Source organism: Delphinapterus leucas, chromosome 6 (assembly GCF_059928025.1).
Source record: "Delphinapterus leucas isolate spDelLeu-1000000601 "Yukka" chromosome 6, BTC_Dleu_Yukka2, whole genome shotgun sequence".
NCBI classification, from domain to species: Eukaryota; Metazoa; Chordata; class Mammalia; order Artiodactyla; family Monodontidae; genus Delphinapterus; species Delphinapterus leucas.
Genome location: NC_143134.1, coordinates 107,140,563 through 107,155,653, shown reverse-complemented (window position 1 = coordinate 107,155,653; position 15,091 = coordinate 107,140,563). Strand labels below are relative to the sequence as shown.

The 15,091-nt window shown below is 45.2% G+C and overlaps 1 protein-coding gene across 1 annotated transcript in view; it reads right to left on the bottom strand.

The window, feature by feature from the left end:
- Positions 1-15,091, bottom strand: part of PAPPA (pappalysin 1) — a 255,828-nt gene that overhangs the window by 198,161 nt on the left and 42,576 nt on the right. The window contains exon 3 of the mRNA XM_022579137.3: positions 1,910-2,055. Within this exon, the coding sequence (XP_022434845.2) occupies positions 1,910-2,055 (146 nt within the window). The remainder of the gene's footprint in view (positions 1-1,909; positions 2,056-15,091) is intronic.

Genomic DNA, 15,091 nt, shown 5'->3' with positions numbered 1-15,091 from the left:
GAGATTCACGGTATTATCAGGAGTATTTTTCTCTAATTTTAGAAGCCTGCTGTTCCACCCTTCTAAAACTCTGATCATGACCCTTTTGGTTGATTTTCCAAGAGGACAGAATTTCAGCACTGAGAAGGGTCCTTGGAGACCCTCTAAGTCTAACCTATTCCTTTAAAATCTGAAGAAATTGAGAGCTGGAGAAGGAAAGAGTCTTGCCTAAGGCCATCCTGTTAAGTCACAGCTAAGAACAACCATGTATTTTGGCCCTGAACCAGCAAAATTACCATACACCATGTTAGGCATGTGACATGAGCTAACCAGCTTCAGCCTGCCTAAGCTGCACACTCTCTTTTGCCTCGCCCTTGTCTGTCTAGGTCTGCCTGTCTATCTGTCTACCCACCCATCATCTATCTTAGGGCTTCTCAACAACAGCACTACTGGTATTTTGGGCTGGATAATTCTTTACTGTGGGTATTGTAGGAGGTCTAGCAGCATCGCTGGCCTCTACCCACTAGATGCCAGTAGCATTCCCCCATTTGTAAAATCCAAAATTTTCTCTAGACATTGTCAAGTGTCTCCTAGGGCATAAAAATCCACCCAGTTAGAACCACTGGATATTTATTTTTGTTTCTATCTATTTACACAACCACACATATGTGTGTGTGCACACACACAGACACACAAATTGGTTTCACTCTCTTAAAAACAACTAGGAAAAGACAGTGGTCTGGAGGGAACTAAGTCTAGAGTTTGACTCAACACAACTTTATTGTTTGAAGTTGCAGAGTCCCTTATCTCTAAGATATTGTGGATTTAGAGCAGCTGCTGGACTCTGGCTGTATCACCAGGAGACCAGACAGGCCTGAGGAAAGATCCAGCACCATCACTCTGCTGAGCCCTAACATTCTCAGATGAAGGTACTCACTGAGTCATCACTATTCACTGGTGTAAATAATAGGAACATTCTAACAAGGGGAAAAGAGCCAAATAAATGGCAGTGCCCTCAGTCAATAGAACATTATGTGGCTATTAAAAAAATACCTTGTCTTTAGAGAATTGGACATAACCTAGAGAGATGTTTTCCTCTTGTGATGTTAAATGAAAAAAAGTTGGGTGGGAAGTAATTTTGAAGACTGTTTCAACATGGGAAAATGTAGATAGCATAATACTAAGTGAAAAAAAAGAATATTAAGTGAAAAAGAACACATGCATGTATGCTATGATTTCAAATATGCACAAGTTGAAAAATGCATGTCTACCTATAGACGTGTATTGGAAGAGAGCATGGAAAAATTAAAATTAAAGAACAACGTTTGCTTACAGGGCCTGGTTCAGAAACCACTGTCATTTCTGACTTTTGGTGACTGGTTTGTGTAAACGTCTGTCTTGTTTATGGATTTGAATAATTTGAATGTAAGAAGAGTTCCTGGTGGCGTTGCTGGGTGGAATATGGAGGAACAGGGAGTTCTTACGAACTCTCTCTTGCCTCTTTGGCATCTTTCAAGTCAACCCATCACTGGCTGGGCCAGCACAATGTGGTTACTAGGTAGAGAAGATATCTGCATGAACTAAGAGGCAGGGGGTATAAAGAGAAAGCAACAGATGGAGAGAGTTGGAAATTTAAATTCCAGTTGTGGTCCTGCCGCTGATTTGTTTGTGACCTTGGATAAGTCCCATTCCCTCTCTGGATCTTAAGTTTCTCCATTGGTAGAACAGGATTAATAACATTGTGATATTTCTCAAAGCATCACTTGATGTGTGAAAGATAAGGAATGCTAAAGAGTTTTGAAAAATTAAAAAGTGATAAGTAAATAGGTTCACCATCATCACTACCACGATCTCCATCACCATCATCCTTACTACTAAACGTATTCCTGTACTAATCCAATTTCTTCCTGAAGAAGTTTCTAATTCTCACCTAAATGCATTAGGGCCTCCTTGTCCCATGGCCAAGTTGCTACTCCTGCCAATTCCTCCTCCGAGGAGTTTGCAAAGAAGATATTGAGGTGTGTTGATCCATCCAGTCTAAGAATGTTCTTCAGCTCATTAACATCCAAGTATGCTCTGTAAGAGAAAAAGAACCTTGGCTGTCATCACCATCCAAAAAAGGTAGTATTCAAATAACAGGTACTCCCAAATTAATTGAGTCACGATGTGCCAGGCACTTGGCTAAGCATTTTATAAACATCGTCTCACTGACTGCCTCCAATAATCTTCTATGGTAAGTGAGATAATCCCATCTTACAGATGAAAAAATTAAGTCCTTGTGAGTTTAAGAAACTTGAAGACTGCTCAGCTTATAAACAATAGCAGAGTTCAGTTTAAAACCTAGATTTATCTAAAGTCAACATCTGTGCCCCTAAGGACTCTGCTATATGGACTGATGATAGGGCAACATAATGCGGATATAGATGGAGAACAGACCATGGAAGAGATAACATGTATTCTAGCCTTGGCGTCTTCCCTACTTCATTCATTCACTATGGACCTCGGACCACGTATTTGGCAAAAACAAAGCTGTCCCAGGAGGCCTACTTTGCATCTCTACTCAAACCTTGCAAGGAGGTGTTATTACTCTGTTCTCAAGATAAGCAACATGTGGTCCAAAGTGATGAAATAGGTTGCCCGAAGTTGCAGAACTGGGTTTCAAGGCCAATTCCGTCTAGCTTGGAAACTTACGCTCTTTACGCTGGGGCGTTATCTGCCTCCCATGGATGATTCTGCATTCTGTAAGCCTCTATTTCTTTGTCCATAAAATAGGCTAAGGGATATGGCATTTGGGGTAGCTGCCATTGTAGATATTTAGAATATAGACTGACGTGTTCGGAAAGTAAATTAATTCCCCACGCTACGATCATCAGCTCTTTAATACACCGAACAAACATAGGTTGGAGAGAGAAAGAAATGGCCTTTGGAAAGAGACTGGCATATCCTAGGTGCACAATAGATAAGACCGCTTCCCTTGCGGAGTGTGATTTTCCCACCAGAACAGGAATGATAAAGCTTTGGGTCAGTCACAGGCATATTATTATCATTTTTTAACCTCTTTATTGGAGTATAATTGCTTTACAATGGTGTGCTAGTTTCTGCTGTATAACAAAGTGAATCAGCTATACGTATACATACATCCACATATCTCCTCCCTCTTGCATATCCCTCCCACCCTCCCTATCCCACCCCTCTAGGTGGTCACAAAGCACTGAGCTGATCTCCCTGTGCTATGCGGCTGCTTCCCACTAGCTATCTGTTTTACGTTTGGTAGTGTGTATATGTCCATGCCACTCTCTCACTTTGTCCCAGCTTACCCTCCCTCCTCCCCGTGTCCTCGAGTCCATTCTCTACATCTGCGTCTTTATTCCTGTCCTGTCCCTAGGTTCTTCAGAACCTTTTTTTTTCTTTTTTTTAGATTCCATATATATGTTAGTATACGGTATTTGTTTTTCTGTTTCTGACTTGCTTCACTCTGTATGACAGACTCTAGGTCCATCCACCTCACTACAAATAACTGTTTAGTTTCTTTTTTATGGCTGAGTAATATTCCATTGTATGTATGTGCCACAACTTCTTTAACCATTCATCTGTCGATGGACACTTAGGTTGCTTCCATGTCCTGGTTATTGTTAAATAGAGTTGCAATGAACACCGTGGTACGTGATTCTTTTTGAATTATGGTTTTCTCAGGGTATATGCCCAGTAGTGGGATTGCTGGGTCATATGGTAGTTCTAGTTTTAGTTTTTTAAGGAACCTTCATACTGTTCTCCATAGTGGTTGTATCAGTTTACATTCCCACAAACAGTGCAAGAGGGTTCCCTTTTCTCCACACCCTCTCCAGCATTTATTGTTTGTAGACTTTTTGATGATGGCCATTCTGACTGGTGTGAGGTGATACCTCACTGTAGTTTTGATTTGCATTTCTCTAATGATTAGTGATGTTGAGCATCCTTTCATGTGTTTGTTGGCCATCTGTATATCTTCTTTGGAGAAATGTCTATTTAGGTCTTCTGCCCATTTTTGGATTGGGTTGTTTGTTTTTTTGTTATTGAGCTGCATGAGCTGCTTGTACGTTTTAGAGATTAATCCTTTGTCAGTTGCTTCATTTGCAAATATTTTCTCCCATTCTGAGGGTTGTCTTTTCATCTTGTTTATGGTTTCCTTTGCTGTGCAAAAGCTTTTAAGTTTCATTAGATCCCATTTGTTTATTTTTGTTTTTATTTCCATTTCTCTAGGAGGTGGGTCAAAAAGGATCTTGCTGTGATTTATGTCCTAGAGTGTTCTGCCTATGTTGTCCTCTAAGAGTTTGATAGTGTCTGGCCTTACATTTAGGTCTTTAATCCATTTGGAGTTTACTTTTGTGTATGGTGTGAGGGAGTGTTCTCATTTCATTCTTTTACACGTAGCTGTCCGGTTTTCCGAGCACCACTTATTGAAGAGGCTGCCTTTTCTCTGTTGTATATTCTTGGAGGCGTATTATTTAATGGATCGTTTTCTCAATTGACAGAGGGATCTTGCTCACCCGCGTGCTTCTTTCAGCCCCATTTTATGTCTGCCATCTTCTTTCTTAGGAATCCTTGTGAACAGCTGGTAAGCATTTCTTGAGTAAAGTTGGAAATGAATCAATGAATAAAAACATACATAAAGAAGCAAGCAGGCAGCCTGATGTCGTAGGTGAGATAAAGCCTCTGAATAATGATATTTAATGTTCGTTGGGCCCTTCCATGTGGTCTGACTTTACATGAATTATCACCTTTAATCTTCTCAATAACACCGAGGTAGGTGGTATTATTATCCCCATTTCCCAGAGGAGGAGAAAGAGGCTCACAGAGCCTTCGTACCTCGCTCGGGTCACACAGCTAGTTGGGAGAGTCTGGCTTCTCACGGGGGTTTGGTGCAGAGTCTGGCCAGTAGAACACTAATGATGCTGCCTTTCTCTTTCCCTCCTGGAATCACAGAAGGGGATCCCACATGTGAAAGAGTAAAGTCAGAGGTCCCCAGCAGGGCCTGCAAAACCCTGTTTCCCCCTTTAGCTTCTTCTCCCTCTGTTCCCTCTCTTGCATTTCTCACTGTGTGTTGTCAGCACCCCCCGCCCGCCCCCCCAAGATGCAGTGGCTTTATCCTCAGTGCCTTTACTCACGCTGTTCCCTCTGTCAGGGACTTGGCTCCCATTTTATCCCCTGATGAACAAATCCGAAGTCCATTCTGGTACCACTCCTCCAGGAAGACTTCCCTGAGTCCCATCTCACCTCCACCCCCTGTACCATCTCTGTACTCGTCTACCTCCTATGAGTACTCGCTCTCACACCATTCCAAATACCCTACCCGTCTGTATCTACCACTGATTGTGGCTCCCAGGGGGCAGGGAGTGTGCCTAATTCATCTCTGTTTACCCAGTTCTCTGCACAGGGCTTGACACTGGGCAAGCACTCAGGAGATGTTGATGGAGCTGAATTTACACTGGGAAAGAGAAAATCTAAACCATTTAGGTCCCAGCCTCAGCTTCAGCACTTCCTTCCTATGAGGCCTCAGTTTCCTTATCAATATACTGGCATTAATAACAGCTGCCTGGTGCTTCCCAGGACATTTCTATGCGTCACAAACCTACACCTCCACTCCGACGGCAATAGGATATGTCTGAGACCTACAGTGCACTCCTGGCCGCCCACTGATCAAGAGCCCATGATAGTCAGGTGACGATAATTTTCGCAGCTTTTCCAACAAAGGTGAGCATGAGTTGGAGACACAAGCAAGGCCTAGAAAGAGCACATCTGTGTATAGGTTGAGCTGACTAGTAATTCCAAGGACAGCCACGGAAGCTGAAATATTGACCCGAAATTTTGCCGCTATACCTCCTCTCCCCAGAGATCTCACCTTCAGCTCTTTAGGCTAGAAGCCTCATAAGGAGTTTGAATGAGTTCTCTGATCCGAGTAGGGATGAGGAATGAGAAAGACAGCAGGCAGTAAGCTTCTGCTGTGTGCCAGCCCCTGTGCTAGCTACACCTGTTGTCCCATCTCTTTGCAGTATTTTTGTTTTGTTTTGTTTTGTTGGCAGTACGCGGGCCTCTCACTGTTGTGGCCTCTCCCGTTGCGGAGCACAGGCTCCGGACGCGCAGGCTCAGCGGCCATGGCTCACGGGCCCAGCCGCTCCGCGGCATGTGGGATCCTCCCGGACCGGGGCACGAATCCGTGTCCCCTGCATCGGCAGGCGGACTCTCAACCACTGTGCCACCAGGGAAGCCCTCTTTGCAGTATTTGAAGTCACGTAGCAGAGTGGGTAGCATGGCTCATTCTCAAGCCAGAGTCCTGGGTTTGAATCCAGCTCTTCCACTGGATGTCTGGGTCACCTTGGGCTATTTACTTAACTTCCTGCACCCCAGTTTCTTCATACACAAAACGAGGATGATAATAGTATCTACCTCATAGAGTTGTTCTGAGGATTTAGGATGTTAATAAAGAAAGTGTAAAGGGCTTAGAATAATACCTGGAAATGTTTAGCAATTCCTATTATTTATCCCCATCTTGCAGATGAAGGAACAGGGGTTCAGAGATCACATAAATACAGACAAGGCCAAGTCCAAATCTAGATGTGTCCAATTCTTCCCTCAACCTCACCCTCAAGTCCAAGCTCACTCAGGGCCACTGTGAAAGGAAACAATGTGTGGGAGGAGAATGGAAACACAGAGAAGCCAAAATTTTCCTGGATCGGCCCTTTGCACATATTTATTATTTTCTAATTGATTTGTCCATTTCCATCAAGCGTTCTCTCAGGCAGAGAGCACACATGCTATTAGAGGAAGTCACCCCTTTGCGCCTTTGCTCCAGGCTGAGAAAGCTTCAGGAGAGGAAGACAGGGGTGGGGCAGGGGCAGGGAGATGTTTTAATTGGTTGTTTATTCTCATATAATTGCAGAAACCAATCTTTTCAGGGGGTGGTATTCATCCTGGCCCAAGGCAGAGATGTGGGATATTGAGGCCTCTCCCTTGCTTGTATGTGGGTGTTTTTTTTTTTTCTTCACACTTTGAGAAGCCCCCATTTCCCAAAAGAGGGGCCACTCAGGCCCCTGATCCCACTGGCCCCTCTCCTCTCTGGCTCTTTTTTAGCGGGGGGGCGGGGGGGCACACAAAGGAAAACGGCTCTGTGGCCAAAAGATTTCCTTCTGCTGGCTGAGGTCTTCCCACCAGTTCAGAGCCAAGCTGGGGGTCTCCCAAAAGTATCGGGGGGAAAATCCTAGGGACAGGAATCCATGTATTTACCTTCCTCCCCCATCTCTTTAAGGTTTGTTTATTCCCTCTGTTGATGGATGGAGGAGGAAGCAGAGAAGGTCAAAGTGAGAAGGATCGTTAGGGTTTAGGGAGATGGGTTGATAAGAGGAGGAAAAGGGTTTGCTCAGGGCCACTTGCTTCCCATTTTGCCACTGCGGGGAGCTTGGCCCCCTGTGTATACTATAAATTGGCGAAATCTCTTTAAAAAAAAAAAACTACACCCCCAAATCAATCCAAATCCCAAACTCTGTGTCTTTATTAATTTATGTGCAGGTACTACTCAGTTGGACAGACAGACAGACCTAGATCCATGGGCGAGTTGCCCTGCCTCTCTGAGTCTCAGCTAGCTCATGGAGATACCAGAGGGATGAAATGAGCGCCACGCTGGCACAAAGTCCCCTCCATATTCTGGTCTCCTATTTCCTCCTACCGGGAAGAAACCTAAACTGACAGTCTGCCGTCCGGGTGGCTCTCCCCATCTCGGCTTTCAGTGTCTCATCCCTACCACCCAATCTTCTTCTCCCTCCCACAAACTCCAACTCAAGTTACTACGGTTTCCTCATCCCGAGAACCTCTGGTTTTCCCCAATCATGCCCATTCATGAAGCATGTCCATCAGTTTCTCTTCTCTGCCTTATGAGCTCTCTTCCTGAACCTCAGCCTTTTAAAATCTTACCCTCCCTGCTAAGCTCAGCTTACATGTAATGTATACCATGTGGCCACTCCTGACCACCCTCCCCTGTAAAATGGGGCGATGATGTCCACCCTTCAGGGGTGTCAGGAGGACCAGAGGCAGTGCAGAAAAAGTTCCTCGCACAGTGTCTGGCACATTTGAAGACACTCATTGACTAGCCTAGGCTATTTTTATTGCATTATTATTATATTAATTACAATGAAAATTATTAGCAACATCAAAATCATCAATACCACCTCTAGCTGAAAATGACTTCTCCCTCCCCAGAGTCCCCTACTTTGGATTCTAGTACCTATCGCCCTGCTCTGTGTTATCGTCACTGTCTTCCCCATCAGGCTGTGGTAAGCTTCAAGCAGGTAGAAGTCAAGTCTTTATCATCTCTGTGTCTCCCCAAAACTTTCCTTCAAGAGACAGAGCTACCTCTGGTTGGCAGCTTTTGAGCACCTATCTCTCCTGTAAATTGCACAACTTCAAAACAGGATGAGGAAGCCCACGACTCAAGCAAGTGAAGCGACTTTCCCAAGGTATCAAATAAGGGGTGTAGACCTCTCTTCACTAGCCTGTATGTGACAGCACCTTTGCACCAACTAATAAAGTCACCTCTCCCATCGGGGGGTGGGGGTGCGACATAGCTCCTTGCAAGGCGGCACAGCTTGGAGAGTTAGGCATGGGAAGGACTGTAGCATCCACCCTCCTCCTCAGCTGGACACCCTGTGCAGAACCTACACTGCCTGGATTTCTGGCCCATTCCCATGATGCTCAGCTGCCTAGTCTGAAGCTCAGAGTCCCCATCTATTCAGTGAGCGTGTGAACTATGCGTGTTTTCCAAATCACGGTCTATAGAAGGCTAAATCCACAAGAAGCAGAGGCATATTTAAAGGAAAAGGGTTTTCAAGTCAGATGGCTTTGGACACGCTCTGTTAAACAAGGTTAAATACTTATATTTTTTAATTGCAAGCATTTTCAGAGCCTTTAATATACAAAATCGGAATAAGACAGAGAGCATATGAAGTATTCCCAAACATATTTGACCATAATCCTTTCCCCCCGTCCCCCCTCTGCCTTTGCCAAAAATCAAATAACAGCATAACCAATAGAGTTCGGGAAACGTTGGGCTAAGTTGGAAAGTCCCTCCTCACTTAGATCCTCTCCCCAGCTGCCTGTCAAGAGGTGTCTTGGTATCTCTTTTCTTCCTGCACAGCTCTTGTACCTGGCTCCTCCTGCGAAGGTTGTGGGTCCCCTGGAATGTCAGTTTCGGGGGGGGGCCAGCCAAGGTGCCCAGACTTTACCCCTCTGCCAAAACTGCATTTCAAAGCCATGAGAGCAGTTCTGGAGGGAGATCAAAGCTCTCTCAACTCAACTGTCATTAGAATATTTTCTTTATGCATCGCACTCGCTGGTGAGTGCCAACAACATATTTCCGAAATGCACTGGCCTGAGATGGTACCACTGTATATAATCTCAATGAGAGGGCTGTCAGGGCCTGTTGTATTGAACGAGAAGCAAAAGGGAACTACATTCAAAACGCAGAACAACAACAATCCCTCGAATGGAATCACGAAAGGCTCAAGTTCTTCCAGTTCTAGAAGCATAATCCACTGGCTCTCCCATTTTCAAGATGGTTGGTCAGACGTACGGAGTCCAGTGAGCCCAGATCAAGACCGACCAGCACCTATTTCTATTCCCACTCAGAGCAAACTGACTCTGCAGAAATGAGAGCTGAGATCTTTGAGAGGTGCCCTGCCCAAGTCCTGCTCCCTGGGCCCTTGAGAGGTGCAGGTGGGTTACAGGGATGGTGTCAGCCATGTGCTGATGCCCTCCATTTGAGGAGGGTCTGTCTGAGATGCTCCTAGCTGAGAACAGGCCACTTCCAAGCCAGAGGCTGGGGACGCAACTCCTTCAAGTTAAGGGAAAGGACAGCAGAGTGCTACAGAAAAAGCCACATCTTTTTTTTTTTAAGGGAAATGTATTTAAATATGACAGTGTAACATTTGAATAGAATACCTTGGACCCTTATTCTCCTTGTAGCCCATGTTGACAACAGTCTTACACAGTAAGACTCTCTGTTACATTCATAATTAAATGTTCTTAGGTAGAATTCAAGATAGAAAGGTTCTGGACTTAAGTCTATTCTTCAATCCATGACATCAAAGTGGGGCATACGTATGTCAAAGTTGGTTACGCATATTTTTGTGTTTACTATTTTCTTCTGGAATTACACACCAAGACCTATCTGACTGTCGGCATCCTTGGCCTTACTGATCTTTTGGAAAAAAGCCACATCTTAAGAGACAGGCAGACTAGGGTTCAAATCCTCCCTCTTCTACCAAGTGGCCCTGTGACCTTGGAGAAGGGACTCAATCTCTGAACCTCAATTTCCTCATCTGTAAATGGGGATGACAAAATTCAACCTAGAAAGTGGAATATAAAAATCCAAGGAAGTAATACACAAGAAAGTCCCTAAAAGAATGCCCAACTCAGGCTTCCCTGGTGGCGCAGTGGTTGAGAGTCCGCCTGCCGATGCAGGGGGCACGGGTTCGTGCCCCGGTCTGGGAAGATCCCACATGCCGCGGAGCGGCTGGGCCCGTGAGCCATGGCCGCTGAGCCTGCGGGTCCGGAGCCTGTGCTCCGCAACGGGAGAGGCCACAGCAGTGAGAGGGCCGCGTACCGCAAAAAAAAAAAGAATGCCCAACTCGTGAAAAGGCTCCAAGATGCACAATTCCACGGAGCTAGAGGAAATTGATCTTAGGTCCCAACGCTCACGGTGTCTCCCTTCCATCAGTGAACCCTCGTTCCCATCATTGGACCAGTATGTTTATCTTCCTCATAGGCAGTTGCCCTGCTTCTACACGTCATAGAGAAAGTCCTGTAACACTGCCTCCTTCCCAATTCTGATTGCAGTCCGTCATTCCTAAGGAGGATCTCAAGTCCGTGAACCACTCCTCCACTCTTCCAGAACACACCAGACCATTTGAAAGTGATTATCAAATATAAAGATCAAAGCCACTCAAAGCAAGTCGTTAAAGCAAGATAAACCTCAGAATGTTTATTGCATCCATATCCTTGTTCCAAATAACAAGATTTCTCCAAACTGTGACCAGTTCTAAAACCTGGATTTTGTACTTTTATCCCAAGGGCCCTAATGATCTGGACTTTATTCTCCTGCTTAGTTTCATTGTCAGAAATGCCTAACGCTGCCTCTCTTGTAAGAAGAGGCACAGGAAAAAAATGCTTGGAGAGTTTACTAAATTCTCGGAATCCTGAATGATTGGTTTCAAAAATAACAGCTTTTATATGGAAGCTTGACATGCAATCTCAGAAAAATGTAACAGTACCAATGAAGGATCAGCTGAAAAACTGACCATTCTTTCATTATTTTACTGAATAAGTCATTCTTTCATTACCTTTCCTCTACCCTCCCTCCCTGCCTGCCTGCCCGCTTTCATTCTTTCCTTTTTAACTTCCTTTCTCCTTGCATATTATTTATCCAGTCTTTTCCTCTTTCATTCTCCAATACTTATTGAGATTATATCATATACCATACTTTAAGCTAGAAACTGGGCATAAAATATGAATGAGAAACACTTTTCACTATCAAAGAGTTAGCAGTTTTATGAAGGAAGCAAGACAAATTATCAGATGATCACAACACAATGTTATAATACTAATAAAACCTGCCATTTGGGGGAGTTTCCTATACACCGGCACTGTTGAAGTCCTTTTTTATATTATCTCTTTGAAGCTTTACAAAAACCTTATGTGTTAATTATGAGTATCCCCAACTTGCAGGGGAAGAAACCAGGGCTCAATGGGGTGACACCACTTTTCCAAGATCCTCCCTTTCACTCATAGATGTCAAATTCAGGATATGGTCCCCAGCCTGTTGGATCCCGCAGACTCTAACCATTATTCTCTTACCTTCTCTTACGATATGTGTTATAACAGAGGGAGTGCTGAACGTGATGGAAGCACAAAGGAATGACACCTATCCAGGTGAACGGGGACAAGATATCACTGAGATTTTCACAGGAAGAATAAACCCTGGACCAAGTGTAGGGAACAGGGAAAACGGCAAAAGCTCCAGAAAGCCAAGAGGCCTGAAAATGCCTAAGAAGACTGAGACACTACAAGTCTTCTGGTGCGGTTTCACAGGTGGGAGCATGGGAGCAACTTCACAAGATGAGGCCGGAGGGCTCAGCGATGGCCATATCAGGAAGGACCCTGTATACCAGGTTATGGAAGATGGGCAACGTCCTGAAAGCTTTAAGGAGACCCTGGCAGATTTTTATGGAACAGAATAAAATGATCTGGTTCATTCTTTCCAAAGAGCTTTCTGGAGGAATGTGGAAGACGGACTAGATAGAAGAGGGATAAAAGTAAAGGCATTGGCAGTGGCTTGCAGAAAAGTGGGTGGATATGAGAATACCTGAGAAGGAGAGGCATTTACGCACGGGGAACAATTTGACGTTCAGTCGGGGCTGGGGTGAGAGGAGGTGAAACAATGGGTCTGGCTCCTGATGAGGCCCTACTGGAGTGTCCCTCCCTCATGATTCTCAGACTCTACACATCAACTCCACTCTCCCCACCCCTATCACTGCTGCCCTAAACTCTAGGCCCATCAGCTCTGTCACTCTGGGGCTGTGCCCTCTGCCATGTCACGTGGAAGGTCAAGGTCAACCCTTAGGAAAATCACTGGCCTGAAGGTCTCTGCACAATAGGATCATAATGCAGATGGGGGGGATCGAGAACCCTGAGGATTTGGATAGGAGCAGAGGGAGGTGCTGATTCAGAGAGGCAGGGTGGGCTAATGGAGAGGTCCTCAGATCTTTGGACAATCTTAAAAAATTGAGGTGAGGGCTGCCCTGGTGGCGCAGTGGTTGAGAGTGTGCCTGCCAATGCGGGGGACACGGGTTCGTGCCCTGGTCCGGGAAGATCCCACATGCCGCAGAGCGGCTGGGCCCGTGAGCCATGGCCGCTGGGCCTGCGCGTCCGGAGCCTGTGCTCCGCGAGGCCACAACAGTGAGAGGCCCGCGTACCGCAAAAAAAAAAAAAAAAAAAAAAATGAGGTGAAAGTAGCAATTTCTAATTTTGACAAATAAATAAAACATTCAAAAGGTGAAACCCTCATATATGTTGACCCTCACGTAATAAAATAAAGGGTACTGGAGTAGGACTCTAAAGGAAACAATAAAATAATCTCAGAGTAAAGGACACCAATTTAAAATGAATACCTTTCACTAGGAACTACTCAGCTCCTATTTTTTCATTTGTCTTTTGAAAATGGCTTTTAGAGACTTCTGGGGCAGAAGGCAAAGTGTCAGAACACCTGGTTCCTGGAAAGCTCAGCTCCACTCACTTGGTTAACATGACCCATCCTTTCGGACCCAGCCTAGAAGCGACTCTGACCCCTAATGAGTCAAGTACCCAACCGCTCTTCCCTCAGCACCCTGGACTTCTCCACAGCAGCACTTATCCAACTAGCTACTTATTCACCTGCAGGAAATTCCAGGAGGGCAGAATCACACCTATCTTGTGAAATGCTGACTGTTGTACCCCCAGCACCTAGCGCTGTGCCTGCGCAAGGCACGCACGCACACACACACATGCACGAATGAACAGTCACTCTCCTAACATCTTTTCCTGGGGACTCTACAATCTCTGCTTTGATAGCCCCAGGGACTCCAAGTTTACTTGTTTTCAGAGAAGCCATTAAACTTGAAGAATCCCCTGATCAGTAAGGAAGACCAACAGTCCAAGTGTGATGGTGTGTTCAAAAGTAACAGGACAGTAACGTGATAATTGCATGTCGAATTATTGCTTTCACAACAGAAGCATGCAGTTCCAGGGCCCTCAGCTATTTCTTTCCACCTCCTGGCTTTCTTCTTGGAGGATCAAAACCACAATTGATAAATAATACAACTGACCACACTAAGAAGAATATACACAGCTTGCTGACAGCCCTGTGGTTGGTCTTACGCTTGATGTGCAGTTAAATAAAGACAAATCACCTCGATGTTGTAAGTTGTAGCAGCCACAGAGTTCTAGGTACAGGCATATCTCAGTAGACCATGTAGTTTCGCTCTAAGTTTTAGCCATGTAAAACTTAAGTGATGTGAAGAGTGACCCAACAATTTTATATTTGGGGAGGATAGAGCAAGAATTACAACATTATCATCAATACGAGTCAATAGGGCAACTTCTGGATTTCAGTCTGGGCCCATACAAATCACTTAGCCTTCAGCAAATCACAGAGGTAGCTAAAGTGAGAACTATACAGTTGTTATAAGAGCTGTAGCCCTCTCTGGATGATCTTGAACAAGTCTAGTGACTGCCACAAATTTGGGTCTCTTGAGGGGTTAAAAAAGAGACAGCTCTCAAAGGGTCATGTGACAGTCAGAGGTCACATATGGGGAAATAACGCTGGACAGTATGACACTGTATGTCAGGCAGTCGAAAGTAGAATTAAGTTCAAATTGATTTTTGGAAAGAGTATGCCACATTCAGGGCTTGAGGGAAAAGAAAACAGCAGACATGCAGACTGCCCAAGGTGGGGCTCTTTCCTTAGGCTACTGCTATGACTTGAGTGACAGGAGTAGGATGTTTTTTTCAACTTGTCACAGAGTGAAATTGTTCCTTCAGTGTTTCTGCATACACGTCGTACTCAATTAGATACAGGGGCTGGCAAACACTTTGAAGGTAGGGACCGTCTTATTGCCCTAATATGCCTCCAGCGTCAACGCATTTGTACCTTTTTCAATATTAAGTCCCCACCCCTTTTTTTTTTTTTTTTTTTTGGCAGTACGCGGGCCTCTCACTGCTGTGGCCTCTCCCGTTGTGGAGCACAGGCTCCGGACACGCAGGCTCAGCGGCCATGGCTCACGGGCCCAGACGCTCTGCGGCATGTGGGATCTTCCCGGACCGGGGCACGAACCCGTGCCCCCTGCATCGGCAGGCGGGCTCTCAACCACTGCGCCACCAGGGAAGCCCCAAGCCCCCGCCTTTTTTTACTCTAGCTCCAGTCCCACAAGCCTGGTACCAGGATTATAATGTCTGAGCAGGCACAGACCTCAGAACTCTTCTATCCCAATTCTCCCATTTTACAGATGCAGAATTTGAAGTCATAGAAGTGGCTTACTCCATGCTGGCTACG